Here is a 26,816-nt window from a genome sequence, read left to right as displayed (position 1 = left end):
TACAGCTTCTGGTTCTAATATATTTCTTCCAAGCCCCATAAAACAAGTATATTTTTTATTGGATGTAGGCTACTGGTTAGAGCACAATTTAAGTAATAAGGGTGATCGATTTATTCATGCTTTTTTATTAAATATAATCGATCTGTACATACAGTGGTTCGTGGAGGCATGGGTAATGGTTATACTATAATTGTGGCACACCTTTTGGGAACGTAATTGATCATAGGTAGGAACTTTGATAACATGAATTATCTTTGCAAACTTTGCCAAGAGTTACATAACATAACAGAATACACCTAATACATATAATATACAGAATACATAATTGCACTAAAAACATATGTAAACCTTCATACATAACTGCTTGTAACATAAACACTCTGAAGGGGGGCATGTTTCTCTGTATTTATCAGTCTTGGAGGCTACCAATGGGGGGCAGCAGTGAAGCTCCTGAAGCTGTGACTGAGCATGCTTCTGACAGCCGCAGAGAAGTAGAAGATGATGGGGTCCAGGCAGGCATTGATGGTACTGGAGAGCAACGGTACATCCCTCCAACTCTCGCTGTCTTTCCAAACGAACCCCACCACATGGAATACGTTGTAGGGCCCAAAGCAGAGGGCAAACACCAACAGGGTGCCCAGTGCCAGCCTGATGGCCCGCATTCACCTCCACCGCTCGATGTTGGGCAGCTGAGACAGGATGCGGATGAAGTTGACATAGCAGAAGGGGCAGACCAGGAAGGGGGTGCAGAAGAGGACCAGGAATAGCTCCAGACGCACTGGGAGAAGGATGCTGAGCTGGTCTTGGGTGATGTTCAGGTAACACGTTGTCGGGGGATTGTCCATAACGGTCCCATCCACTGGGAGTATGGCACAATGTAAACGATGCTGAGGTTCAGTGAGGACACCATTCAACATATGATGCTGACCACCACAGCATAGCGCGGCCTGTGACACAGGGTGTATCTAATAGGGAAGGCCACATCAAGGTAGCGCTCCACACTCTGCGGTCTGGAGGAGGGTGCTGTTGTAGATGGTGGAGTAGAACAGGAAACCAGTGACTGGACACAGGAAGAAGAGGAGGTTCCAGTTTATGTCATCAGCAGCCTCCTTCATCTTGAAGGGCAGGAAGATGAGGTCGAAGATGGTCAAGTTGAGTTGCAGGATGTCAATGGGGCAGGTTTGTGGCACACTTTTTGGCAAAAGGTGCATAATGCCAGGATGTTGGCAGGTACCCCAATCAGGAAGATGACAATGTAAACGGACAGCAACAGATGAGTGATTGGCATGGCGATTAGCCTACTCCATCAGTTACAGACACTCGGAGACTCTCAACACCACTGGAAAGAGAAAAGGGTGTGTTGGAATGTGTAACATCTCTTTTGGGACTGTTGCCGCAATGTGTTACCAAAAAGATGTCCCATAACAATATACCATGTGATGTCCCATGAGAAACTAACTTTCAGACATTATCTGTCAGCATTTCAGTAGGAAACACTACTCGTCAGCCATATTTTTGTCTGCTTTTGTGTTTGATTGTTCACCTGTATAAAAATATAAGCCTCAACTTGAGGACTTTTTATGAAAACTTTAGTTAATGTAAATGTATCACCTGTGCTCTTAATAAGTAAAATCATTAGTAGAGATTGGATTGATGCATAAATTCAGAATTCACTCAGAATGTTAACAATATACTGTATATAGTAAGAGAGTGAATATATGCTATTCATGCTGAATTTTATTTTGTATTTACAGTTTTTATAGGGGGGTACGTAACTGAGTGTACAAATCATTATGAACTCCTTCCTAAAATTTAGTTGCACCTCCTTTTACTCTCAGAACAGCCTCAATTCGTTGGGGCATGGACTCTAGAAGGTGTCGAAAGTGTTCCACAGGGATGCTGGCCCATGTTGACTCCAATGCTTCCCACAGTTTTGTCAAGTTGGCTGGATGTCCTTTGGGTGGTGGACCATTCTTGATACACACGGGATACTGTTGAGCATGAAAAACCCAGCAGCGTTGCAGTTCTTGACAAACTAAAACCGGTGTGCCTGGCACTGTCATGTCTCCTCCCGTTGCTCCCCTCCGGCACTCTGATTCGCCGGTCTACTGAGCCACCGGTCTGAGCACACCACCTCGGCAAACACAGGAATGGAAACCCAACGCACCCTAATCACCTCCAGCGCACCTGCACCTCATCATCTCATCACCACCACTATATAGCCCTGGACTGTTTGTTCATTGTTGTGTGTAATTGTTAGCGTCGTGTCGTTTACGCGCTCTTTGTTATTCTCATTCTCATTGTTAAGTTAATTTCTGCGTCTGCGTCCTGCCTCTTCATATACTCAGTACTCGTCACAGAATTACACACCACTCACGAAAATGGATGCAGCAGGAGTTTCCCAGTGCCTCGACCAGCAGCAGCAGCAGCTTGCCCAGTTGAACGCCGCCATGCAGGAAGTGTAGCCGCTCCGTGAGTGTTACGTCATCTCCTATCACAAAACCATTGTTGTTAGTTCCCATAACGGTGACTGGTTATTCCTTCTCTTCCATTTCCACTGCAATGATAGATTCCGGATCAGCGGGGAACCTTATAGATAGGGAGCTGGTCTTTGAATGGGGGTTGCCCACCGTGCCACTGCCTTCTCCGCTACATGTCACCTCGCTGGACAATAAACCACTTGGATCAGGCACCATTACGCACGTCACTCTCCCCATCACCATTACCACACTACCGGAGCACCATGAGGAGCTGTCATTCCACTTCGTCACGTCACCCTTTCACCGGATCGTCTTGGGATTGCCCTGGCTCAGACTACACAATGCCACCATCAATTGGATCACCAAGAGGATCACAGCCTGGTCCACCTCATGCCGGAAGACCTGCCTGCCAGTGGTTTGTTGTTCCACGTCAGTGGAGAGTCCGGAGTCCGCCCTCCAGCCCAACATTCCACGTGAGTATGCAGATCTCTCCGATGTCTTCTCTTCATCAAAGGCTAAGTGTCTCCCTCCTCACAGGCCCTGGGACCGCACCATTGACCTGCTGGAGAACAACACCCCCAGAAGAGTCCCATTTACCCCCTTTCCATGGCGGAGACTGAGGCCATGGAGAAGTATGTGGCGGAGACCCTGAAACAGGGGTTCATCAGACACTCTACCTCTCCTGCCTCCGCCAGCTTCTTCTTCGTGGCCAAAAAAGACGGAGGACTGAGGCCGTGCATTGACTACAGGGGGCTGAACACAGTCACCACCAAGTACCGGTACCCCCTCCCTCTGGTTCCGTCGGCCATCGAGCAGCTACGAGGGGCCCGGTACTTTACCAAGTTGGACCTGAGGAGTGCCTACAGCCTGATCCGAATCCGGGAAGGAGACGAGTGTTAGACGGCATTCAGCACTACCTCAGGCCACTATGAATACTGCGTCATGCCCTACGGCCTCGCCAACGCACCTTCTGTGTTCCAGTCCTTCGTCAATTACGTGTTCTGAGACATGCTGAGCAGACAGGTGGTGGTGTACATCGACGATATCCTGATCTACTCGGCTACGTTTGAGGAGCACGTTAGGGACGTCAGAGCTGTCCTACTCCGCCACCGGGAACACGAAATGCGAATTCTACCAACAGGTAATCTCCTTCCTGGGATACAGGATCAGTCCTCAGGGGGTGTTCATGGAAAGAGCGAAGACGGACGACGTCAGGTCATGGCCAGTGCCCAGTGCCCACCACCATCAAGGGCCTACAGAGCTTCCTGGGCTTCGCCAATTTCTACCGGCGTTTCATCAGGTCCTTCAGCTCCATAGCCGCTCCGCTCACCTCTCTCCTTAAGGGTGGGCCTCAGAAGCTGGCTTCAAGAGGCTGAAGGAGAGGTTCACCACAGCGCCCATCCTAAAACACCCAGATCCATCTTGTCCTTTCATCCTGGAGGTGGACGCATCGGCACGGTAAGGCAGAGAAAATGTATCCCTGTGCCTTTTTCTCTAAAAAGCTTACCCCCGCAGAGAGGAACTATGGAGTTGGAGACAGGGAGCTGTTGGCGGTGGTCCTCGCTCTGGAGGAATGGAGACACTGGCTGGAGGGTGCAGTCCATCCATTCTGGATTCTTACTGACCACCGGAATTTGGAGCACATACGGGCAGCGAAACAGATGAACTCTCGTCAAGCCAGGTGGGCCCAATTTCTTACTCGCTTTCAATTCATTCTGTCCTACCGCACAGGATCCCAGAATGTGAAAGCAGACACACTCTCCAGGACGCACCATAACGGAGAGAGGAAGGATCTGGGGGGTCCTATCCTGCCCCCGTCTCAAATCGTTGCACCTGCCGTTTGGGATGCGGACAATGACATCCGCCTGGCGGCTCAGGAAGACCCAGCACCTGCTAACGCCCCTCCGTGTATGTACCCACCAGTGTCCGTGACCGCCTGCTGATCTGGGCGCACACCACCCTTACGGCAGGGCACTCCGTTATTACGCGCACCCTGCATTCTCTAGCACAAATGGGACAGAGGGGCGACGGAAGAGCCCAGTCCTGGAGGATAGTCTCCAGGGCCTTGATGGGCTGCCAGACCAGTGCCAGGTTAGCCAGGCACAGGTTGAGGGCGTATAGCACGATGGGTGTGTCACCCCGCTTGCGTGCCTAGCGGATGTACATGAAAAGCACCAGCAGGTTGGAGGGGAGGCCCAGCAGGAATGTGAAGGAGTAGACCGTCAGGGAGACACAGTCCTTGGTGGGCACTTGCATCGCTTCAGCTCACACCTCCTGCTCAGTAGTTTAGGAGCATAGGAGACACTGCATCAGAAGCAACTTCTGAAGTCTTGGTTCTGCAACTCTCCACTTCTGCAAGTAAAATCATTTGAGATGAGTAGAAAAAACACACCTGACCTGTGACAGACGTAATGGATGTTAAAAGTATGAAGCGACTCAGTTGAAAACAAATTCCAAAGCACCTTCGGTAAATACTCTATGCGTGATAACAGTCCTCTCCTGTTCATCAGTCCTCTAGCTTCCATGTGTGGACAGCATTCCTCTTGTGAAGTCAACGCACATCAATAGGACAGTTTCCCACCATGCGAGCACATCACTCTTGAGCAAATCCCTATCTCCTCCACACACAGGCTTGGCACTGAGCGAGAGCAGGGAGGCAGAGTCAACTCTTTGGTGACAGTAGTATAGAGAGCAGAAGTGGGGTGATACTGGCGTATGAATATGTGTGTGGGCACGAAGGGGCGGGGTGCAGCATGACAGGTAGACAGATAAGGGAAGGTGCCCATTCAAGCATTTAGGAGGCACCAGTGTGTCTTAATGGCCCCCAAGATCGGAGACGACAGCCAGGCAGCATCTGAGCCCTTTAGTGAAATGATTCAGAGTAATTGGGCTTGTCAGGAAGTGCATGCCCATCCAGCCACAGCACGGCCACTCTAAATGAACTTGAGGGTCAGGCAGTAAAGTCATAAAGTGATATGGATGATGGTCATTGCATGGGAGCATGGTAGTAAGGCTTAAGGGTTAGGTGACTACTTTGTGTCACAAGGGAGATTCTCTATGCTTTATAGCAGTGGGAAAACAACCTGGATTGTTTTTATGTGTGCGCATGGGTGTGTAAGTGATGTAAATTAGTCTTCATGGGAGAGAGAGAAGATTAGAGAGAGGTTGGATGGTTGTGTGTGCAAATGAGAAGAGGATGGCTGATATGAGTGATATTTAAGAAAATAAAGGATGACTCTTGTGAGTTCCATCATTAAAAAAAACAATTATCCCCCTCAGTGTGCAGCTTTGTTCAACAAGAGTAACCTGAAAAAACAGCTATCCTTATCTACATTTATTACATGTATTACTCCATGTGTAAGATCACTATGGGACAGTTTCCTAGACACAGATAAAAGCCTAGCTCTGGACTAAAAAGCAAGGTCAATGGAGAGTCCAGGACTAAGCTTAATATATGTCTGGGAAACCTGCCTTTACGTTTTATTTGTCAATTTGAGGTAGCTTTAATCTCTGAATTGGTATTTAAATTAGCCTTTATTCAATAAAACGCAAAGAAGAATGATATGTAACATTGCTGTTGGTTTGGTTTCTACATCACTGACACAGTGACACACAGACACAGACACAGACACACACACAGGTGTGCTAGAGAGGAGAGGAAGTCCATGTTACTTAAAAACAAAACCATCTTCACCTGTGCAGTGATCTGTGCAGTGTGCAATATGATCTGTTAATTGTGCGATGTGTGTGTACAGATACAGTGCCTTCGGAAAGTATTCAGACCCCTTGACTTTTTCCACATTTTGTTACGTTACAGCCTTATTCTGAAATGGATTAAATATATATTTTTTCTCAGCAATCTACACACCTGACCTCAACCCCATAATCAACCCCATAATGACAAAGTGAAAACAGGATTTTATAATTTTTTGCAAATGTATAAAAAAAAAACAGAAATACCTTATTTACATAAGTATTCAGACCCTTTGCTATGAGACTCGAAATTAAGTTCAGGTGCATCCTTTTTCCATTGATCATCCTTGAGATGTTTCTACAACTTCATCGGAGTCCACCTGTGGTAATTCAATTAATTGGACATGATTTGGAACAGGATTGTGTCGAGGCACAGATCTGGGGAAAGGTACCACAATTCTGCAGCATTGAAGGTCCCCAAGAACACAGTGGCCTCCATCATTCTTAAATGGAAGAAGTTTGGAACCACCAAGACTCTTCCTAGAGCTGTCCGCCTGGCCAAACTGAACAATCGGGGGATAAGGGCCTTGGTCAGGGAGGTGATCAAGAACCCGATGGTCACTCTGACAGAACTTTCCAGAAGGACAGCCATCTCTGAAGAACTCCACCAATCAGGCCTTTTATGGTAGAGTGGCCAGACGAAAGTAAAAGGCACATGACAGCCTGCTTGGAGTTTGCCAAAAGGCACCTAAAGACTCTCAGACCATGAGAAACAAGATTTTCTGGTCTGATGAAACCAAGATTGAAATCTTTGGCCTAAATGCCAAGCGTCACGTCTGGAAGAAACCTGCCACCATCCCTACGGTGAAGCATGGTGGTGGCAGCATCAGGCTGGGGAGATGTTTTTCCAGTGGCAGGGACTGTGAGACTAGTCAGGATCGAGGCAAAGATGAACGGAGCAAAGTACAGAGAGATCTTTGATGAAAATCTGCTCCAGAGGGCTCAGGACCTCAGACTGGGGCGAAGGTTCACCTTCCAACAGGACAACGAACCTAAGCACACAGCCAAGACAACACAGGAGTGGCTTCGGGACAAGTCTCTGAATGTCCTTGAGTGGCTCAACCAGAGCCCGGATTTGAACCCGATCTAACTTCTCTTGAGAAACCTGAAAATAGCTGTCCCGCAACGCTCCCCATCCAACCTGACAGAGCTTGAGAGGATCTACAGAGAGGAATGGGAGAAACTCCCCAAACACAGGTGTGCCAAGCTTGTAGCGTCAAGCTTGGCACACTTGACGCTACAAGTTTGGACACACCTACTCATTCAAGGATTTTTCTTTATTTTTACTATTTTCTACATTGTAGAATAATAGTGAAGACATCAAAACTATGAAATAACACATATGGAATCATGTAGTAACCAAAAAAGTGTTAAACAAATCAAAATATATTTTATATTTGAGATTCTTCAAATAGCCACCCATTGCCTTGATAACAGCTTTGCACACTCTTGGCATTCTCTCAATGAGATTCACCTGGAATGCTTTTCCAACAGTCTTGAAGGAGTTCCCACATATGCTGAGCACTTGTTGGCTGCTTTTCCTTCACTCTGCGGTCCAACTCATCCCAAACCATCTCATTTTGGTTGAGGTCGGGGGATTGTGGAGGCCAGGTCATCTGATGCAGCACTCCATCACTCTCCTTCTTGGTAAAATAGCCCTTACACAACCTGGAGGTGTTTTGGGACATTGTCCTGTTGAAAAACAAATGATAGTCCCACTAAGCCCAAACCAGATGGGATGGCGTATCGTTGCAGAATGCTGTGGTAGCCATGCTGGTTAAATGTGCCTTGAATTCTAAATTAATCACAGACAGTGTCACCAACAAAGCACCCTACACAATAACATCTCCTCCATGCTTTACGGTGGGAAATACATATGCAGAGATCATCCGTTCACCCACACCACGTCTCACAAAGACACGCGGTTGGAACCAAAAATCTCAAATTTGGACATTTCCACCGGTCTAATGTTCATTGCTCGTGTCTCTTGGCCCAACCAAGTCTCTTCTTCTTATTGGTGTCCTTTAGTAGTGGTTTCTTTGCAGCAATTCGACCATGAAGGCCTGATTCACACAGTCCCCTCTGAACAAATCAAATCAAATTGTATTTGTCAAATGCGGCGAATACAACAGGTGTAGACCTTACAGTGAAATGCTTACTTACAGTGGGGAGAACAAGTATTTGATACACTGCTGATTTTGCAGGTTTTCCTACTTACAAACCATGTAGAGGTCTGTAATTTTTATCATAGGTACACTTCACCTGTGAGAGACGGAATCTAAAACAAAAATCCAGAAAATCACATTGTATGATTTTTAAGTAATTAATTAGCATTTTATTGCATGACATAAGTATTTGATACATCAGAAAAGCAGAACTTAATATTTGGTACAGAAACCTTTGTTTGCATTTACAGAGATCATACATTTCCTGTAGGTCTTGACCAGGGTTGCACACACTGCAGCAGGGATTTTGGCCCACTCCTCCATACAGACCTTCTCCAGATCCTTCAGGTTTCGGGGCTGTCACTGGGCAATACAGATTTCAGCTCCCTCCAAAGATTTTCTATTGGGTTCAGGTCTGGAGACTGGCTAGGCCACTCCAGGACCTTGAGATGCTTCTTACGGAGCCACTCCTTAGTTGCCCTGGCTGTGTGTTTCGGGTCGTTGTCATGCTGGAAGACCCAGCCACGACCCATCTTCAATGTTCTTACTGAGGGAAGGAGGTTGTTGGCCAAGATCTCGTGATACATGGCCCCATCCATCCTCCCCTCAATACGGTTCAGTCGTCCTGCCCCCTTTGCAGAAAAGCATCCCCAAAGAATGATGTTTCCACCTCCATGCTTCACGGTTGGGATGGTGTTCTTGGGGCTGTACTCATCCTTCTTCTTCCTCCAAACACGGCGAGTGGAGTTTAGACCAAAAAGCTCTATTTTTGTCTCATCAGACCACATGACCTTCTCCCATTCCTCCTCTGGATCATCCAGATGGTCATTGGCAAACTTCAGACGGGCCTGGACATGTGCTGGCTTGAGCAGGGGGACCTTGCGTGCGCTGATTTTAATCCATGACGGCGTAGTGTGTTACTAATGGTTTTCTTTGAGACTGTGGTCCCAGCTCTCTTCAGGTCATTGACCAGGTCCTGCCGTGTAGTTCTGGGCTGATCCCTCACCTTCCTCATGATCATTGATGCCCCACGAGGTGAGATCTTGCATGGAGCCCCAGACCGAGGGTGATTGACTGTCATCTTGAACTTCTTCCATTTTCTAATAATTGCGCCAACAGTTGTTGCCTTCTCACCAAGCTGCTTGCCTATTGTCCTGTAGCCCATCCCAGCCTTGTGCAGGTCTACAATTTTATTCCTGATGTCCTTACACAGCTCTCTGGTCTTGGCCATTGTGGAGAGGTTGGAGTCTGTTTAATTGAGTGTGTGGACAGGTGTCTTTTATACAGGTAACGAGTTCAAACAGGTGCAGTTAATACAGGTAATGAGTGGAGAGCAGGAGGGCTTCTTAAAGAAAAACTAACAGGTCTGTGAGAGCCGGAATTCTTACTGGTTGGTAGGTGATCAAATACTTATGTCATGCAATAAATTGCAAATTAATTACTTAAAATCATACAATGTGATTTTCTGGATTTTTGTTTTAGATTCCGTCTCTCACAGTTGAAGTGTACCTATGATAAAAATTACAGACCTCTACATGCTTTGTAAGTAGGAAAACCTGTGAAATCGGCAGTGTATCAAATACTTGTTCTCCCCACTGTACAAGCCCTTAACCAACAATGCAGTTTTGAGAAAGAATACCAAAAAAAAAATCACACAAAAATACAATATCAAATAATACCAAATAAAAGTAACAAATAATTAAAGAGCAGCGGTAAAAATAACAATAGCGAGGCTATATACAGGGGGTACCGGTACCGAGTCAATGTGCAGGGACACCGGTTAGTCAAGGTATTTGAGGTAATATGTACATGTAGGTAGAGTTATTAAAGTGACTATGCATAGATAATAAACAGAGTAGCAGCAGCTTAAAAGAGGGAGGGGAGGGAGGGTGGGGGGTTTGTTGTCCTGGCACCACACGGCCAGTTGAACAGTTGATGTTGATGTGTCTGTGAGTTGAACTTTTTTTTTTTTTTGCGACTGCACTTGAAGAAACTTTCAAAGTTCTTGAAATGTTCCATATTGACTGACCTTCATGTCTCAAAGTAATGATGGACTATCGTTTCGCTTTTCTTATTTGAGCTGTTCTTGCCATAATATGGACTTGGTCTTTTACCAAATAGGGCTATCTTCTGTATACCCCCCCCCCCCCCCCCCCTTGTTACAACACAACTGATTGGCTCAAATACATTAAGAAGGAAAGAAATTCCACAAATTAACTTTTAAGAAGGCACACCTGTTAATTGAAATGCATTCCAGGTGACTACCTCATGAAGCTGGTTGAGAGAATGCCAAGAGTGTGCAAAGCTGTCGTCAAGGCAAAGGGTGGCTATTTGAAGAATCTCAAATAAAAAAATATATTTTGATTTGTTTACATTTACGTCATTTAGCAGAAGCTCTTATCCAGAGCGACTTACAAATAGGTGCATTCACCTTATAGCCAGTGGGATAACCACTTTACAATGTTTTTTTTTTTTTTTTTTGGGGGGGGGGGGGGGGGGGGGGTAGAAGGATTACTTTATCCTATCCCAGGTATTCCTTAAAGAGGTGGGGTTTCAAATGTCTCCGGAAGGTGGTGAGTGACTCTGCTGTCCTGGCGTCGTGAGGGAGCTTGTTCCACCATTGGGGTGCCAGAGCAGCGAACAGTTTTGACTGGGCTGAGTGGGAACTATGCTTCCGCAGAGGTAGGGGAGCCAGCAGGCCCGAGGTGGATGAACGCAGTGCCCTCGTTTGGGTGTAGGGACTGATCAGAGCCTGAAGGTACGGAGGTGCCGTTCCCCTCACAGCTCCGTAGGCAAGCACCATGGTCTTGTAGCAGATGCGAGCTTCAACTGGAAGCCAGTGGAGTGTGCGGAGGAGCGGGGTGACGTGAGAGAACTTGGGAAGGTTGAACACCAGACGGGCTGCGGCATTCTGGATGAGTTGTAGGGGTTTAATGGCACAGCCAGGGAGCCCAGCCAACAGCGAGTTGCAGTAATCCAGACGGGAGATGACAAGTGCCTGGATTAGGACCTGTGCCGCTTCCTGTGTAAGGCAGGGTCGTACTCTCCGAATGTTGTAGAGCATGAACCTACAGGATCGGGTCACCGCCTTGATGTTAGCGGAGAACGACAGGGTGTTGTTCAGGGTCACGCCAAGGCTCTTCGCACTCTGGGAGGAGGACACAACGGAGTTGTCAACCGTGATGGCGAGATCATGGAACAGGCAGTCCTTCCCCGGGAGGAAGAGCAGCTCCGTCTTGCCAAGGTTCAGCTTGAGGTGGTGATCCGTCATCCATGCTGATATGTCTGCCAGACATGCAGAGATGCGATTCGCCACCTGGTTATCAGAAGGGGGAAAGGAGAAGATTAGTTGTGTGTCGTCAGCGTAGCAATGATAGGAGAGGCCATGTGAGGATATGACAGAGCCAAGTGACTTGGGGTATAGCGAGAATAGGAGAGGGCCTAGAACTGAGCCCTGGGGGACACCAGTGGTGAGAGCACGTGGTGCGGAGACAGCTTCTCGCCACGCCACTTGGTAGGAGCGACCGGTCAGGTAGGACGCAATCCAAGAGTGAGCCGCACCGGAGATGCCCAGCTCGGAGAGGGTGGAGAGGAGGATCTGATGGTTCACAGTATCAAAGGCAGCAGACAGGTCTAGAAGGACAAGAGCAGAGGAGAGAGAGTTAGCTTTAGCAGTGCAGAGAGCCTCTGTGACACAGAGAAGAGCAGTCTTAGTTGAATGACCAGTCTTGAAACCTGACTGGTTTGGATCAAGAAGGTCATTCTGAGAGAGATAGCAAGAGAGTTGGCTAAAGACGGCACGCTCAATAGTTTTGGAGAGAAAAGAAAGAAGGGATACTGGTCTGTAGTTGTTGACATCAGAGGGATCGAGTGTTGGTTTTTTGAGAAGGGGTGCAACTCTCGCTCTCTTGAAGACGGAAGGGACATAGCCAGCGGTCAAGGATGAGTTGATCAGCGAGGTGAGGTAAGGGAGAAGGTCACTGGAGATGGTCTGGAGAAGAGAGGAGGGGATAGGGTCAAGCGGGCAGGTTGTTGGGCGGCCTGCCGTCACAAGTCGCAAGATTTTATCTGGAGAGAGAGGGGAGAAAGAAGTCAAAGCATAGGGTAGGGCAGTGTGAGCAGGACCAGCAGTGTCATTTGACTTAACAAACGAGGATCGGATGTCGTCAACCTTCTTTTCAAAATGGTTGACGAAGTCATCCACAGAGAGGGAGGAGGGGGGGGGGGGATTCAGCAGGGAGGAGAATGTGGCAAAGAGCTTCCTAGGGTTAGAGGCAGATGCTTGGAATTTAGAGTGGTAGAAAGTGGCCTTAGCAGCAGAAACAGATGAAGAAAATGTAGAGAGGAGGGAGTGAAAATATGCCAGGTCCGCAGGGAGTCTAGTTTTCTTCCATTTCCGCTCAGCTGCCCGGAGCTCTGTTCTGTGAGCTCGCAATGAGTCATCAAGCCACGGAGCTGGAGGGGAGGACCGAGCCGGCCGGGAGGATAGGGGACATAGAGAGTCAAATGATGCAGAAAGGGAGGAGAGGAGGGTTGAGGAGGCAGAATCAGGAGATTGGAGGGAGAAGGATTGAGCAGAGGGAAGAGATGATAGGATGGAAGAGGAGAGAGTAGCGGGAGAGAGAGAGCAAAGGTTTCGACGGCGCATTACAGATGGGTCAGGGGAAAAATTGAGAATGTCCACTTGGGAGAGATGAGGATTCCTGTGCCACCACCCCGCTGACCAGATGCTCTCGGGGTATGCGAGAACACATGGTCAGACGAGGAGAGAGCAGCAGGAGTAGCAGTGTTTTCAGTGGTAATCCATGTTTCCGTCAGCGCCAAGAAGTCGAGGGACTGGAGGGTAGCATAGGCTGAGATGAACTCTGCCTTGTTGGCAGCAGAACGGCAGTTCCAGAGGCTGCCTGAGACCTGGAACTCCACGTGGGTCGTGCGTGCAGGGACCACCAGGTTAGAGAGGCAGCAGCCACGCGGTGTGAGGCGTTTGTGTAGCCTGTGCGGAGAGGAGAGAACAAGGATAGGCAGAGGCATAGTTGACAGGCTGCAGCAGATGGCTACAATAATGCAGAGGAGATCGGAATGAACACTGCTTTGGTTACTACATGATTCCAAATGTGTTATTTCATAGTTTTGATGTCTTCACTATTATTCTACAATGTAAAAAAATTGAACAATTAAGAGAAAGCCTTGAATAAGTAGGTGTTTCCAAACTTTTGACTGGTAGTAGTTTATGTAAATCTAGAACTTCTGCCACTTGACTCTTTCTTTATTGACTGAAGAGAATGTTTAATTTAAAAAAGGGTGACAAAAAGGCTTCTTATTTCTACAGATATATATATGAAAAAACATGTTCTATGTTCTGCACAGCACTTGTGGCTGCACCAGAAATATTATGAAAAAAAGATTTTGAGAAAGATCTGTCTCCTTCCTCCTCTTTAAAATATACCATCTGACACAAACACATTTGGAGACATTACGACAGGCAGTGCGTGATTATCTTGTTTTTATCAAGCTACCTCCTAGTATGAGACAAAAGTAACAGCCTAATAACCACCATGCCCAGGACTCTGGATCAAAACAAGCTCTTTTGGGTTGCATCCCAAATGGCACCCTATTCCCTATATACAGTTCATTCTGAAAGTATTCAGAACCCTTGACTTTTTCCACATTTTGTTATGTTACAGCCTTATTCTAAAATTGATTAAATCATTTTTTCCCCCTCATCCATCTACACACAATACCCCATAATGACAAAGTAATAACAGGTTTTTAGACATTTTTGCAAATCTATTAATAATAAAACACTATAATATTACATTTACATAAGTATTCAGACCCTTTACTCAGTACTTTGTTGAAGTGCCTTTGACAGCGATTACAGCTTCGAGTCTTCTTGCATATGACTCTACAAGCTTGGCACACCCGTATTTGGGGAGTTTCTCCCATTATTCTCTGCAGATCCTCTCAAGCTCTGTCAGGTTGGATGAGGAGCATCGCTGCACAGCTATTTATTTTCAGGTCTCTCCAGAGATGTTCGATCGGGTTCAAGTCCGGCCTCTGGCTGGGCCACTCAAGGACATTCAGAGCCTTGTCCCGAAGCCACTCCTGCGTTGTCTTGGCTGTGTGCTTAGGGTCGTTGTCCTGTTGGAAGGTGAACCTTCACCCCAGTCTGAGGTCCTGAGCTCTCTGGGGCAGGTTTTCATCAATTATCTCTCTGTACTTTGCTCTGTTCATCTTTCACTCAATCCTGACTAGTCTACCAGTCCCTGCCGCTGAAAAACATCCCAACAGCATGATGCTGCCACCGCCATGCTTCACCGTTGGGATGGTGCCAGGTTTCCTCCAGATGTGACGCTTGGCATTCAGGTTAAAGAGTTCAATCTTTGTTCATCAGAGCAGAGAATCTTGTTTCTCATGGTCTGAGAGTCCTTTAGGTGCCTTTTGGCAAACTCCAAGTGGGCTGTCATGTGCCTTTTACTGAGGAGTGGCTTCCGTCTGGCCACTCTACCATAAAGGCCTGATTGATGGAGTCCTGCAGAGATGGTTGTCCTTCTGGAAGGTTCTCCTATCTCCACAGAGGAACTCTGGAGCTCTGTCAGAGTGACCAATGGGTTCTTGGTCACCTCCCTGACCAAGGCCCTTCTCCCCCGATTGTTCAGTTTGGCCGGGTGGACAGCTCTAGGAAGAGTCTTGGTGGTTCCAAACTATTTCCATTTAAGAATGATATACAGCACTGTGTTCTTGGGGACCTTCAATGCTGCAGACATTTTTTGGTACCCTTCCCCAGATCTGTGCCTTGACACAATCCTGTATCGGAGCTCTATGGACAATTCCTTCGACCTCATGGCTTGGTTTTTGCTCTGACATGCACTGTCAACTATGGGTGTGTGCCTTTCCAAATCATGTCCAATCAATTGAATTGACCACAGGTGGACTCCAGTCAAGTTGTAGAAACATCTCAAGGATGATCAATGGAAACAGGATGCACCTGAGCTCAATTTCGAGTCTCATAGCAAAGGGTCTGTATACTTATGTAAATAAGCTGTTTTTTTATATTTAATACATTTGCAAAAACGTATAAAAACCTGTTTTCGCTTTGTCATTATGGGGTATTGTGTGTAGATTGATGAGGAAAAAAAACGATTTAATCAATTTTAGAATAAGGCTGTAACGTAACAAAATGTGGAAAAGGAGAAGGGGTCTGAATACTTTCCGAATGCACTGTAGTTCACAGATTTTGACCAGAGCCCATGATCTGATCAGAAGTAGTGCACTAGCTCTATACTTCAGACAAGTCATTTTGCATGATTTCACTTATTCATAATTAATTCATAATTAACTTTTGCTTCATTCATGTGACCGACCAATAGTGGGTCATGCATGTGACAGACCAATACCTCACGAGGCTTCTTCTCTAAGCTGAGACCTTGAAACTGAGATATCAAAACAATGGTCTGGGCGTACAGTCACTTGCATGAACACAGAAATTATTTTATAGAAAAGCACAAACATAAAAATGTCCATCACATTCCATCCTCTTATCCCTTGTGTGATAATAATCATTACATTTTTATGCAAGCATTAGATTTAAGTTTCTATCAATAGGAGGTTCTATCAAATTACATCATTATAATAAATCATAATAAAGGTTATACTTCTATTAACTACATCATTATACTGAATCATAATAAAGCTAAAATCTAGAATCAAAAGGTTATAATCAACAGGAGTGAGTATCAAAGATACACACACATACACAAGGGATCTGTTGATTCAGAGGTGAATAAATCTCTCAATGTTAACCATTGTTTCCATATCTCTTACCACAATCGGGTTGGATTGACGTATGTTTTTCACTAACTGTGATGGAGTGTGGAAGTGGTATTGTTATGGAATAGGTTAGGTAGTTTAGTTCTTAGGAGCACAATTAGACCCTACACTACCACTTCCACACTCCATCACCAGGTGGCACTCCATCCTGGCTGTACCAGGAAGTCTTGATTGTGCACAGGTGTGGGCAATCAGAGGGTGTGGCAGCTTGCAGAGCCGTGAGGCTGCTGGAGTTTGATGGCCATTTTGTTTCCTTTTTGCATATATTTATTTTAGTCACCATGAACTGAACACACAATAATCCTTTTGGGCTGGCTGACCAAGAGTCAAGACAGAGCTGGCTCTGGACCCTGATAAGGTTGCCGTCTCTTGGGGCATATGCATACAACACAGTCTGCATACTCTGACTTCTCACGTAAACGCACACAATAAATCAGGTAACAGACCCCTAGCAATATCAGTAGGCAAGCTAGCTGATTTCTTAATACATGTGCAAATTAGACATGTTTGTTAAACGGAATCACTTTCAGAGATGCAATCTTCCTCCCTGAGAAACTACATAGGGCAACCTGTCCCATTCTATTGATATCAATATCTTTACAAATGTTGATGATATATTTGACCTGAATGAACTCTTAGGAGAATTACTTACACTGAAAAGGTTACTTAAAGATGAACTATGCAGAACTCGCTTCGTCATTTCCTGGTTGCTAAACTTCTAATAGTTCGCCTAATTTCAGTTTATGTGACAAAACAAGCAAGTATAGTGTAGAGAATCATTGTACCATCTAAACCGCTGTAAAATATATTTTCAATAACCAAAAATATAGTATTTTCACCTGTTTTGAAGCTGGTGTACAAAACCGAATGTAAGACACAAAAACAAAACTTTAGAACGGGAAGCATAGAAATAAGGCACATAGAACAGATCTACCGCTTCTTAGATTTGCTTTCAATGAGAATGACAGATCTATAACTCACATTTCTATGTGAAACTGGTCGGGTCACCCAAAAATGTACATATTTCAGCTTTAATACGATGCCAATCTTTTTTGATACACAACGTTCAATTGACACATTATGGAACATACAGAAGAAGATAGGTGTAAGACTTTGACCGCTGTAAAACGCACAGAAAACACAGGGGGCCTAAAAGATAAACATAGACACAATTGAGATGCGAATGTGGATATTTATGGTATGGTTAATAAATTGAGTGAAATACGGTTACGGTCAGAGAACCGTTAGGTTGTGTGTTTGAATGAGTGTGAGTGTGATGATGTGGTGAGCCTAGGCCAGCTCCAGGTTGTGTCTCCTGCTGGAGTTGGTGAGGGGGACCACGGCGCCAGAGGACACGTCAGTCAAGGGGGCGGAGGTGAGCCGGCCGCGGGTCTCCAGGCTGCGCTGCTCCAGTGAGAGGGCGTCCTGCTTACGGGACAGATCCTCCCCCATATGGGCCTGGTGCAGCTGGAGGGCCTGGAGGGAGTGCCTGGGGGAGGAAGAGGAAGAGGAGGGGAAAGGAGGAAGATAGACATGGGACATGCTATTGGCATGGGATGGATCATTCCCATTTTGTTCATAAGAATCAATAGTTGTCTGAGTACATTCAGAAAGAGATTACTCACTGAGCCTGGGCCAGTTTCTGTTTCAGAGCCAGAATGGTGGCTTCCAGCTGATTTGCTTCATTCACAAGCCCATACTGAACCTGGGTCAAACACAACAAGCTGATAAGGTCCCGTTTTAACCTGTTGACCTCTCCAATACAAAATTCCAGTTAATTCTTACAATTGTTTTACAGTACAGTAGGAAAAAAACACATTTACACGACCACAAAACCTATTGAATATGACAGTATCTCTAAATGGGCCAGTGCCCGTCCAGGTGTAGCTTACCTCGTCCCTACAGAGATCCACTCCAGGCCTCTTGGTCCTGTTCTCCAGCCGGGTGTGGACCAGCTTCAGTGGGGCCATCGTAGCCTGAAGATCGTCTTCTAGACTACGGATGTCCCTCTCCATATCTGAGATCTCATCCTGGGTCTGACAAACAAACAGACATCCATATGATCCTGGCTAGGGCTGTGGCGGTCATGAAATTTTGTCAGCCGGTGATTGTCAAGCAAATAACTGCCGGTCTCACGTAATTGACCGTTAATTGACCGTTAATTAACATCTCCTGGCTTCCACACATAGCCTACAAGCCACTGATGCAGACCTTTGGAACATCTACATTTTAAAATCCATGTAATATAGCCTACACCATCACAATAAATCCATTATTTATTTTAGACAGAAACATGATATGAAGAAAATGTAGTCTATTTCAGAAGAACCGAATAGCATACTCTTGAGTTGTCCTTATGTTAGGCCCTGATCTGGCTAAGCCATATGGCTAGTTCATTTAGCAGACAAGATTTGCTTAGAATTCAGTGGCATTATTTTATATTATTTTATAGTATGAAGAATACAATTGAACATAGCTGAATAAAATAGAAAGGATATTTTCTCCAAACCATTTGAGGGAGTGCGCACATGCGGTTATTCTGTGTTGAGCGGTTAACAAAGAAACAGGTACTCCTATATGCTTAATTTAGAGTTATTTATGTAACTTTAGTTGCGATACAAATGTTGGGCTATATGTTTTGATGTTTAATACATTCTAAGGCTGCATGATGTGTCTCTTAATGATTATTTGAAAAAAGTTGCATGAAAGGCATGAGCTCTGCTTTGTTTTTTTTTGCGCGGGCTGTACACACACTTCATCAGTCTCTCATTCAAATTTGACAAGCACTTGATAATGCCTTGAATTTCCCGGCGGCATCCCCTTTGAGTGGCCATAATGCCCCCAAAAAAAATCCATGCCTTTTGTGGCCAGTGGCCGTTGTGCCCTTGGGCTGAATATAATCATTATAATTCCCTTCTCCCGGCTGCGTGCTCCGAAGCACCTCTCACTCACATGGCTCACAGTCACGTGATCGGGTCTTTCTCACAGGCTACAAGTGAAGACAGACACATCGGGGACGCAACTGCACGCGTCCTTATCCAATTCCGAGGTGTATATTGAAGATATTGGAATAACTGTCCACATTTACTTTTCGTCAGCCAAAAAGATGAGTAGGCCCAACAAATAGCAAAGGCACTAGCCTACATCAATTTACTATCCCCCATAGTACAAAAGTTGACCTATTCTGTGCGAGAATTAAATATTCCAAACATAGTCTGGGACAGTTGTTGGGTGAGATAGATCCCAAATTAATACAACCACTAGCATCCCAAAAACGTTTTTTGGCAATGAGGTCGACGCAACAGATCAGAACGTTTAGCTTAAAATGTTGCTAAACTATTAGGCTATTTATTCACATTATAAGCGCAGCAATACGCACACGGCAGTACGCTATAAGCGCAAAGATTCCTATTAGCAGAAAAACACCATTCTCAAAAGTGACCGCAAATACGATTATGCATGTAATGCTTTTATTATAAAGGTGCATTTTTGTGGTGAAAATTATCTTCCCCAAACTTGAAACTCAGGTGCTGCGTATGTATGCCAGTTAGGCTCTACACCCGTTGTAAAGCGGATTAATGTGCTTCATTTTAAGAAGTTATTTGGCCACTTTAGTTGTGATACAAACCTTATCAAAACATATAGGCCTATGGGCTATACGAGGTGTGCGACTATGATTTTAAAAAGTCGCAAAAAAAGGTATGCGCTGTTTCTTGCCTTAAGCTCGGCATCATTCACAAGTGATAATATATAATTCACAAACGATAGGCTAATATTCTCACCCATCAGACTATTCTTGATTTAATCTTGTCTTTACACATACTAAATAATATATGTGTGAAATTTGTTTTGATTTAGAATGGACCATTATCATGCTCCTGTCTCGAAGCAGGGGAAAAATATACATGTCATATATGCACTTAAATAGTGAATGGAGGACGCTTTTCCCGTAGTTCATTTTCATGCCAGCCAGGTAGGCTATACTCCTGTTGTAAAGAGAAGCAATGTGCTTAATATTAGGAAAGTTGAGAAATAAATATAGTAAGCCTATAGAAAGAGGCCATCACTCTGTTTTCTCACGCAATGCATAGCCTATAGAAATGTTGCGCAACATGAGCTCATGGGCTCTCATGAAGTGTTTGATTAGATTTTCGATTACATTTGCATTGATGTCAGAGAGATTAGAGGGACAATAGAGTGCTGAATACCAGGCAGTTAGCAAGTTTGGTAGGCTACTAATGACCATAAACAGCATCAGAGCTTGGAGAATCCTAATTACCGTGACTAAATGGTCACGTGGAATTTGACTGTCATTAAGGTCTTAAAACGACTGGCAGAAGGAGGACACAAGGTGTCAAAAACAAAACTCCACTACTGCCAATCCCAAGTTGAATACCTAGGACGAACAATAGCGCATGGAACAAAGGCGATAGCACCAGGACAACTAGAAGGGATTAGCAAAGCACCACTTCCTCAAACAGTGGCCCAGATGATTACATTTTTAGGAATGACTGGATTCAGCTCAGACTGGATAGAGGAGTATGTGGTTAAGACAGCTCCTCTGCGAGAAATTATGAAGGAAGCAGGACAGCTAGACCTTAGAGCAAGTCTTGAAACACTGAAAAAAGAGATGCAGTCCGCTCCGGCTCTGGCAGCTCCAGATTATGGTCCTCTGTAGCTCAATTGGTAGAGCATGGCGCTTGTAACGCCAGGGTAGTGGGTTCGATCCCCGGGACCACCCGTATGTAAAAATGTATGCGCACATGACTGTAAGTCGCTTTGGATAAAAGCGTCTGCTAAATGGCATTTTATTATATTATTATTATACAAAACCATTCCTGCTGTACGTGGCAAATAGATGTGATAGGTATGCGCCGGCAATACTTATGCAAGAAACATGCAGTGGAAGACGTAAACAACCCATTGCATATTACAGTACTAAATTGGACTCTGTCGCCCAGGGATACCCACCCTGTTATCAAGGCTTAGCTGCACTACAATATGCATATGATAAAGCATCCACCATTACCATGGGATATCCGGTAACAATACACACACACACCATAAAATAGTGGAGTTAATAGAGAATGGAAAATTTGTCCTGACCAATGCTAGAACCTTAGAATATATAACCCTACTAACCTATCCAGATGTTTCCATTAAACATTTACATTTACATTTTAGTCATTTAGCAGACGCTCTTATCCAGAGCGACTTACAGTTAGTGATTACATATATATATATATATTTTTTTTATACTGGCCCCCCGTGGGAATCGAACCCACAACCCTGGCGTTGCAAACGCCATGCTCTATCAACTGAGCTACATCCCTGCCGGCCATTCCCTCCCCTACCCTAGACGACGCTGGGCCAATTGTGCGCCGCCCATGAGTCTCCCGGTCGCGGCCGGCTGCGACAGAGCCTGGATTCGAACCAGGATCTCTAGTGGCACAGTTAGCACTGCGATGCAGTGCCTTAGACCACTGCGCCACTCAGGAGTTAAACGGTGCAGTACGGTGAACCCAGCTGAAAGAATTCCTTTAGAATTTGAGGGACAAGTGCATGACTGTGTAGTATAAAAAAATTTATGCATTCACTAACTGTAAGTCGCTCTGGATAAGAGCGTCTGCTAAATGACTAAAATTAAAATTATGACTCGTGATACGGTCACCGTAACAGCCCTAATCCTGGCCAGTCTTCTAAACATTTGACCTCACTGTCAAGCCAGGTCAGGCCAAGCCACAGTTCATTTTGACCCGCAGCTTAAGGCTTTGTGCCTAATTCTGCAAGTTCAAGCCTTGCATGTCTTCAACATTGACAAAATCAGTTTGGCACCGAGGAGGAAGAAGAGGTGGAGAAAGGTTAGGACGACTCACGCTCTTCATCTGCCACTGCGTCTCGTCGCAGGCCTGCTCTAGGTGGTGAGTGCGTTTACGGATGGCGAACTCTGTGGCGATGCGCTGAGTATCCAGCTCATTCTGCAACTGAGGGATGACAACACAGATAACACACATCATCTTCACCTAACTTTCACTAGTCTTACACGCACACAATCTAGCAATATCTATGAAGCAGAACCAGACCCTATCAGATATCACACACAACAGAGAGCGCTGTGAAAGCAGTCAGTGTGCATCCCAAATGGCACCCTATTCCCTAAGTAGTGCACTACTTTTGACCCTTTGGGCCCTGGTCAAAAGTAAGGCAATAGGGTGCCTTTTGGGACGCAGACAGAAACAGTGCTGTTTTATAGGAGCCAATACAGAAAAGTGCTATTGGTATAGGGCTGGCCATATGGTAACGCTACACTCCTCTAGCCCTACCCCAGGCCCCATTTCACACCTGTACCCTGGTGACACTCATGTCGTCCCTCAGCTGCAGTGACGCCTGCATCTCCTCCTGAGCTCGGGCCACGTTGTACTGGCTGAACTGCTCCCACTGCTGGGGGGTGGTGGAACTGCAACAGCACATTTACACATTCAGGTACAGGTATTTTACAGCAGTGGCGGTCGGTACCGTCTAAGATGAGGGAGGATGATAAAACATTTTATGAGCATGGCCTTATTTCTATTACAGCATATTGGATGACTATCATTCATATTCCATTCACCCAGCTCAATGTTTAGGCTACTACATGATACTCAAATTTCCCTGTACCCATCATAAGGTTGCTACAACCTAGCCTATGAATGAAAGTTTACAACGTAGATGCACAGGTTGAGAGAATTATCAGTAATCAAGGTGACAGACATTGACACGTTTAATACCGCTTTGCACACTCTTGCCTGCATCTAGCTGATCTAAGGTGTAATCATTAGTCCAACAGTTGCAAATGTGAGTTCTATTGGACAAATTCAGGTTTGTTTATCCCCGTTTTGTTTGCTTCAGTTTAAGATTTGTTTCTCAACGGAAACTGCGGAATGAATACACCCCTGATCACACGCAAACACAGTTAACTTTCATAGCAGCCACATAAAAACAGCATGATCACTTTGCTCATTGTACGCACACACACACACACACACACACATATACAGTGGGGAGAACAAGTATTTGATAACCTGCAAAATCGGCAGTGTTTCCTACTTACAAAGCATGTAGAGGTCTGTAATTTTTTATCATAGGTACAGTTCAACTGTGAGAGACGGAATCTAAAAAAAATCCAGAAAATCACATTGTATAATTTTTAAGTAATTAATTTGCATTTTATTGCATGACATAAGTATTTGATCACCTACCAACCAGTAAGAATTCCGGCTCTCACAGACCTGTTAGTTTTTCTTTAAGAAGCCCTCCTGTTCTCCACTCATTACCTGTATTAACTGCACCTGTTTGAACTCGTTACCTGTATAAAAGACACCTGTCCACACACTCAATCAAACAGACTCCAACCTCTCCACAATGGCCAAGACCAAAGAGCTGTGTAAGGACATCAGGGATAAAATTGTAGACCTGCACAAGGCTGGGATGGGCTACAGGACAATAGGCAAGCAGCTTGGTGAGAAGGCAACAACTGTTGGCGCAATTATTAGAAAATGGAAGAAGTTCAAGATGACAGTCAATCACCCTCGGTCTGGGGCTCCATGCAAGATCTCACCTCGTGGGGCATCAATGATCATGAGGAAGGTGAGGGATCAGCCCAGAACTACACAGCAGGACCTGGTCAATGACCTGAAGAGAGCTGGGACCACAGTCTCAAAGAAAACCATTAGTAACACACTACGCCGTCATGGATTAAAATCCTGCAGCGCACGCAAGGTCCCCCTGCTCAAGCCAGCGCATGCCCGTCTGAAGTTTACCAATGACCATCTGGAAGATCCAGAGGGAGAAGGTCATGTGGGGTCTGATGAGACAAAAATATAGCTTTTTGGTCTAAACTCCACTCGCCGTGTTTGGAGGAAGAAGAAGGATGAGTACAACCCCAAGAACACCATCCCATGGAGGTGGAAACATCATTCTTTGGGGATGCTTTTCTGCAAAGGGGACAGGACGACTGCACCGTATTGAGGGGAGGATGGTTGGGGCCATGTATCGCGAGATCTTGGCCAACAACCTCCTTCCCTCTGTAAGAGCATTGAAGATGGGTCGTGGCTGGGTCTTCCAGCATGACAACGACCCGAAACACACAGCCAGGGCAACTAAGGAGTGGCTCCGTAAGAAGCATGTCAAGGTCCTGGAGTGGCCTAGCCAGTTTCCAGACCTGAACCCAATAGAAAATCTTTGGAGGGAGCTGAAAGTCCGTATTGCCCAGCGACAGCCCCGAAACCTGAAGGATCTGGAGAAGGTCTGTATGGAGGAGTGGGCCAAAATCCCTGCTGCAGTGTGTGCAAACCTGGTCAAGACCTACAGGAAACATATGATCTCTGTAATTGCAAACAAAGGTTTCTGTACCAAATATTAAGTTCTGCTTTTCTGATGTTTCAAATACTTATGTCATGCAATAAAATGCAAATTAATTTCTTAAAAATCATACAATGTGATTTTCTGGATTTTTGTTTTAGATTCCGTCTCTCACAGTTGAAGTGTACTTATGATAAAAAATTACAGACCTCTACATGCTTTGTAAGTAGGAAAACCTGCAAAATCAGCAGTGTATCAAATACTTGTTCTCCCCACTGTATATACACTGCTCATAAAAATAAAGGGAACACTAAAATAACACATCCTAGATCTGAATGAATGAAATAATCTTATTAAATACTTTTTTCTTTACATAGTTGAATGTGCTGACAAAAAAATTACACAAAAATTATCAATGGAAATCAAATTTATCAACCCATGGAGGTCTGGATTTGGAGTCACCCTCAAAATTAAAGTGGAAAACCACACTACAGGCTGATCCAACTTTGATGTAATGTCCTTAAAACAAGTCAAAATGAGGCTCAGTAGTGTGTGTGGCCTCCACGTGCCTGTATGACCTCCCTACAACGCCTGGGCATGCTCCTGATGAGGTGGCGGATAGTCTCCTGAGGGATCTCCTCCCAGACCTGGACTAAAGCATCCGCCAACTCCTGGACAGTCTGTGGTGCAACGTGGCGTTGGTGGATGGAGCGAGACATGATGTCCCAGATGTGCTCAATTGGATTCAGGTCTGGGGAATGGGCGGTCCATAGCATCAATGCCTTCCTCTTGCAGGAACTGCTAACACACTCCAGCCACATGAGGTCTAGCATTGTCTTGCATTAGGAGGAACCCAGGGCCAACCGCACCAGCATATGGTCTCACAAGGGGTCTGAGGATCTCATCTCGGTACCTAATGGCAGTCAGGCTACCTCTGGCGAGCACATGGAGGGCTGTGCGGCCCCCCAAAGAAATGCCACCCCACACCATGACTGACCCACCGCCAAACCGGTCATGCTGGAGGATGTTGCAGGCAGCAGAACGTTCTCCACGGCGTCTCCAGACTCTGTCACGTCTGTCACATGTGCTCAGTGTGAACCTGCTTTCATCTGTGAAGAGCACAGGGCGCCAGTGGCGAATTTGTCAATCTTGGTGTTCTCTGGCAAATGCCAAACGTCCTGCACGGTGTTGGGCTGTAAGCACAACCCCCACCTGTGGACGTCGGGGCCTCATACCATCCTCATACAGGCACGTGGAGGCCACACACACTACTGAGCCTCATTTTAAGGACATTACATCAAAGTTGGATCAGCCTGTAGTGTGGTTTTCCACTTTAATTTTGAGGGTGACTCCAAATCCAGACCTCCATGGGTTGATAAATTTGATTTCCATTGATAATTTTTGTGTGATTTTGTTGTCAGCACATTCAACTATGTAAAGAAAAAAGTATTTAAAAAGATTATTTCATTCATTCAGATCTAGGATGTGTTATTTTAGTGTTCCCTTTATTTTTTTGAGCAGTGTATATATACAAATATACACTCACTACCGGTCAAAGGTTTGTACACACCTACTCATTCAAGGGTTTTTCTTTATTTTTACATTGTAGAATAATAGTGAAGACATCGAAACTATGTAATAATTCATATGGAATCAAAAAAGTGTTAAACAAATCAAAATATATTTTATATTTGAGATTCTTCAAATAGCCACCCTTTGCCTTGATGACAGCTTTGCACACTCTTGGCATTTTCTCAACCAGCTTCACCTGGAGTGCTTTTCCAACAGTCTTGAAGGAGTTCCCACATGCACTCTGTCACGCTCTGGCTCCGGGACTGTGTAGTTTGAGCCAGGGTGTATTCATTTGGTTGTGTTGGGTATAGGGTGTGTTCATTTGGTTGTGTTTGGTTTTGGTTGTAGATCCAGCCCATTCCTGCTACTCGCACCAAGCCAGGGATGCGAGTCTTCAGCCTGGTGAGGCCTGTTCCGGCTCCACGCACCAGGCAAAGGGTGCGTATCGTCTGCCAGTTCCGGTCCATTCCTACCTCACGCGCCAAGCCAGGGGTGCGCGTCGGAGGTCCTGATCCAGCAAGCTGGGTCAGATCGGACCGGGGGCACTACGGGGGGAGTGAAGTGGGGTGGTGGTCAAGCCCGGAGCCGGAGCCGCCTCCGAGGAGCAACACCCACCCAGCCCTCCCCTATTTTGGGGTGTAGGCGCGGTCGGAGTCCGCGCCTTTAGGGGGGGGTA

The 26,816-nt window shown here is 45.6% G+C and overlaps 1 protein-coding gene and 1 pseudogene across 2 annotated transcripts in view; both read right to left on the bottom strand.

Annotated features, from left to right (window-relative positions):
• Positions 1 to 422: 422 nt before the first annotated feature.
• LOC311132517 (free fatty acid receptor 3-like) lies at positions 423 to 1,288 on the bottom strand (annotated as a pseudogene). The gene has a single exon. The product of its transcript is annotated as a free fatty acid receptor 3-like (transcript).
• A 15,199-nt stretch (positions 1,289 to 16,487) lies between these two features.
• Positions 16,488 to 26,816, bottom strand: part of LOC311133067 (tektin-2-like) — a 30,776-nt gene continuing 20,447 nt past the window's right edge. Inside the window, exons 6-10 of the mRNA XM_084166500.1 lie at positions 22,571 to 22,685; positions 22,105 to 22,212; positions 18,121 to 18,264; positions 17,854 to 17,933; positions 16,488 to 17,717 (exon numbers count right to left, since the gene is read on the bottom strand). Of these exons, the coding sequence (XP_084022626.1) occupies positions 17,519 to 17,717; positions 17,854 to 17,933; positions 18,121 to 18,264; positions 22,105 to 22,212; positions 22,571 to 22,685 (646 nt within the window). The 3' untranslated portion in view covers positions 16,488 to 17,518. The remainder of the gene's footprint in view (positions 17,718 to 17,853; positions 17,934 to 18,120; positions 18,265 to 22,104; positions 22,213 to 22,570; positions 22,686 to 26,816) is intronic.

The sequence above is a fragment of the Coregonus lavaretus genome (assembly GCF_964263955.1).
Source record: "Coregonus lavaretus genome assembly, chromosome: 7".
Taxonomy (NCBI): domain Eukaryota; kingdom Metazoa; phylum Chordata; class Actinopteri; order Salmoniformes; family Salmonidae; genus Coregonus; species Coregonus lavaretus.
The sequence above is the reverse complement of the archived record's forward strand: the minus strand, read 5'-3'. Positions and strand labels throughout refer to the sequence as shown.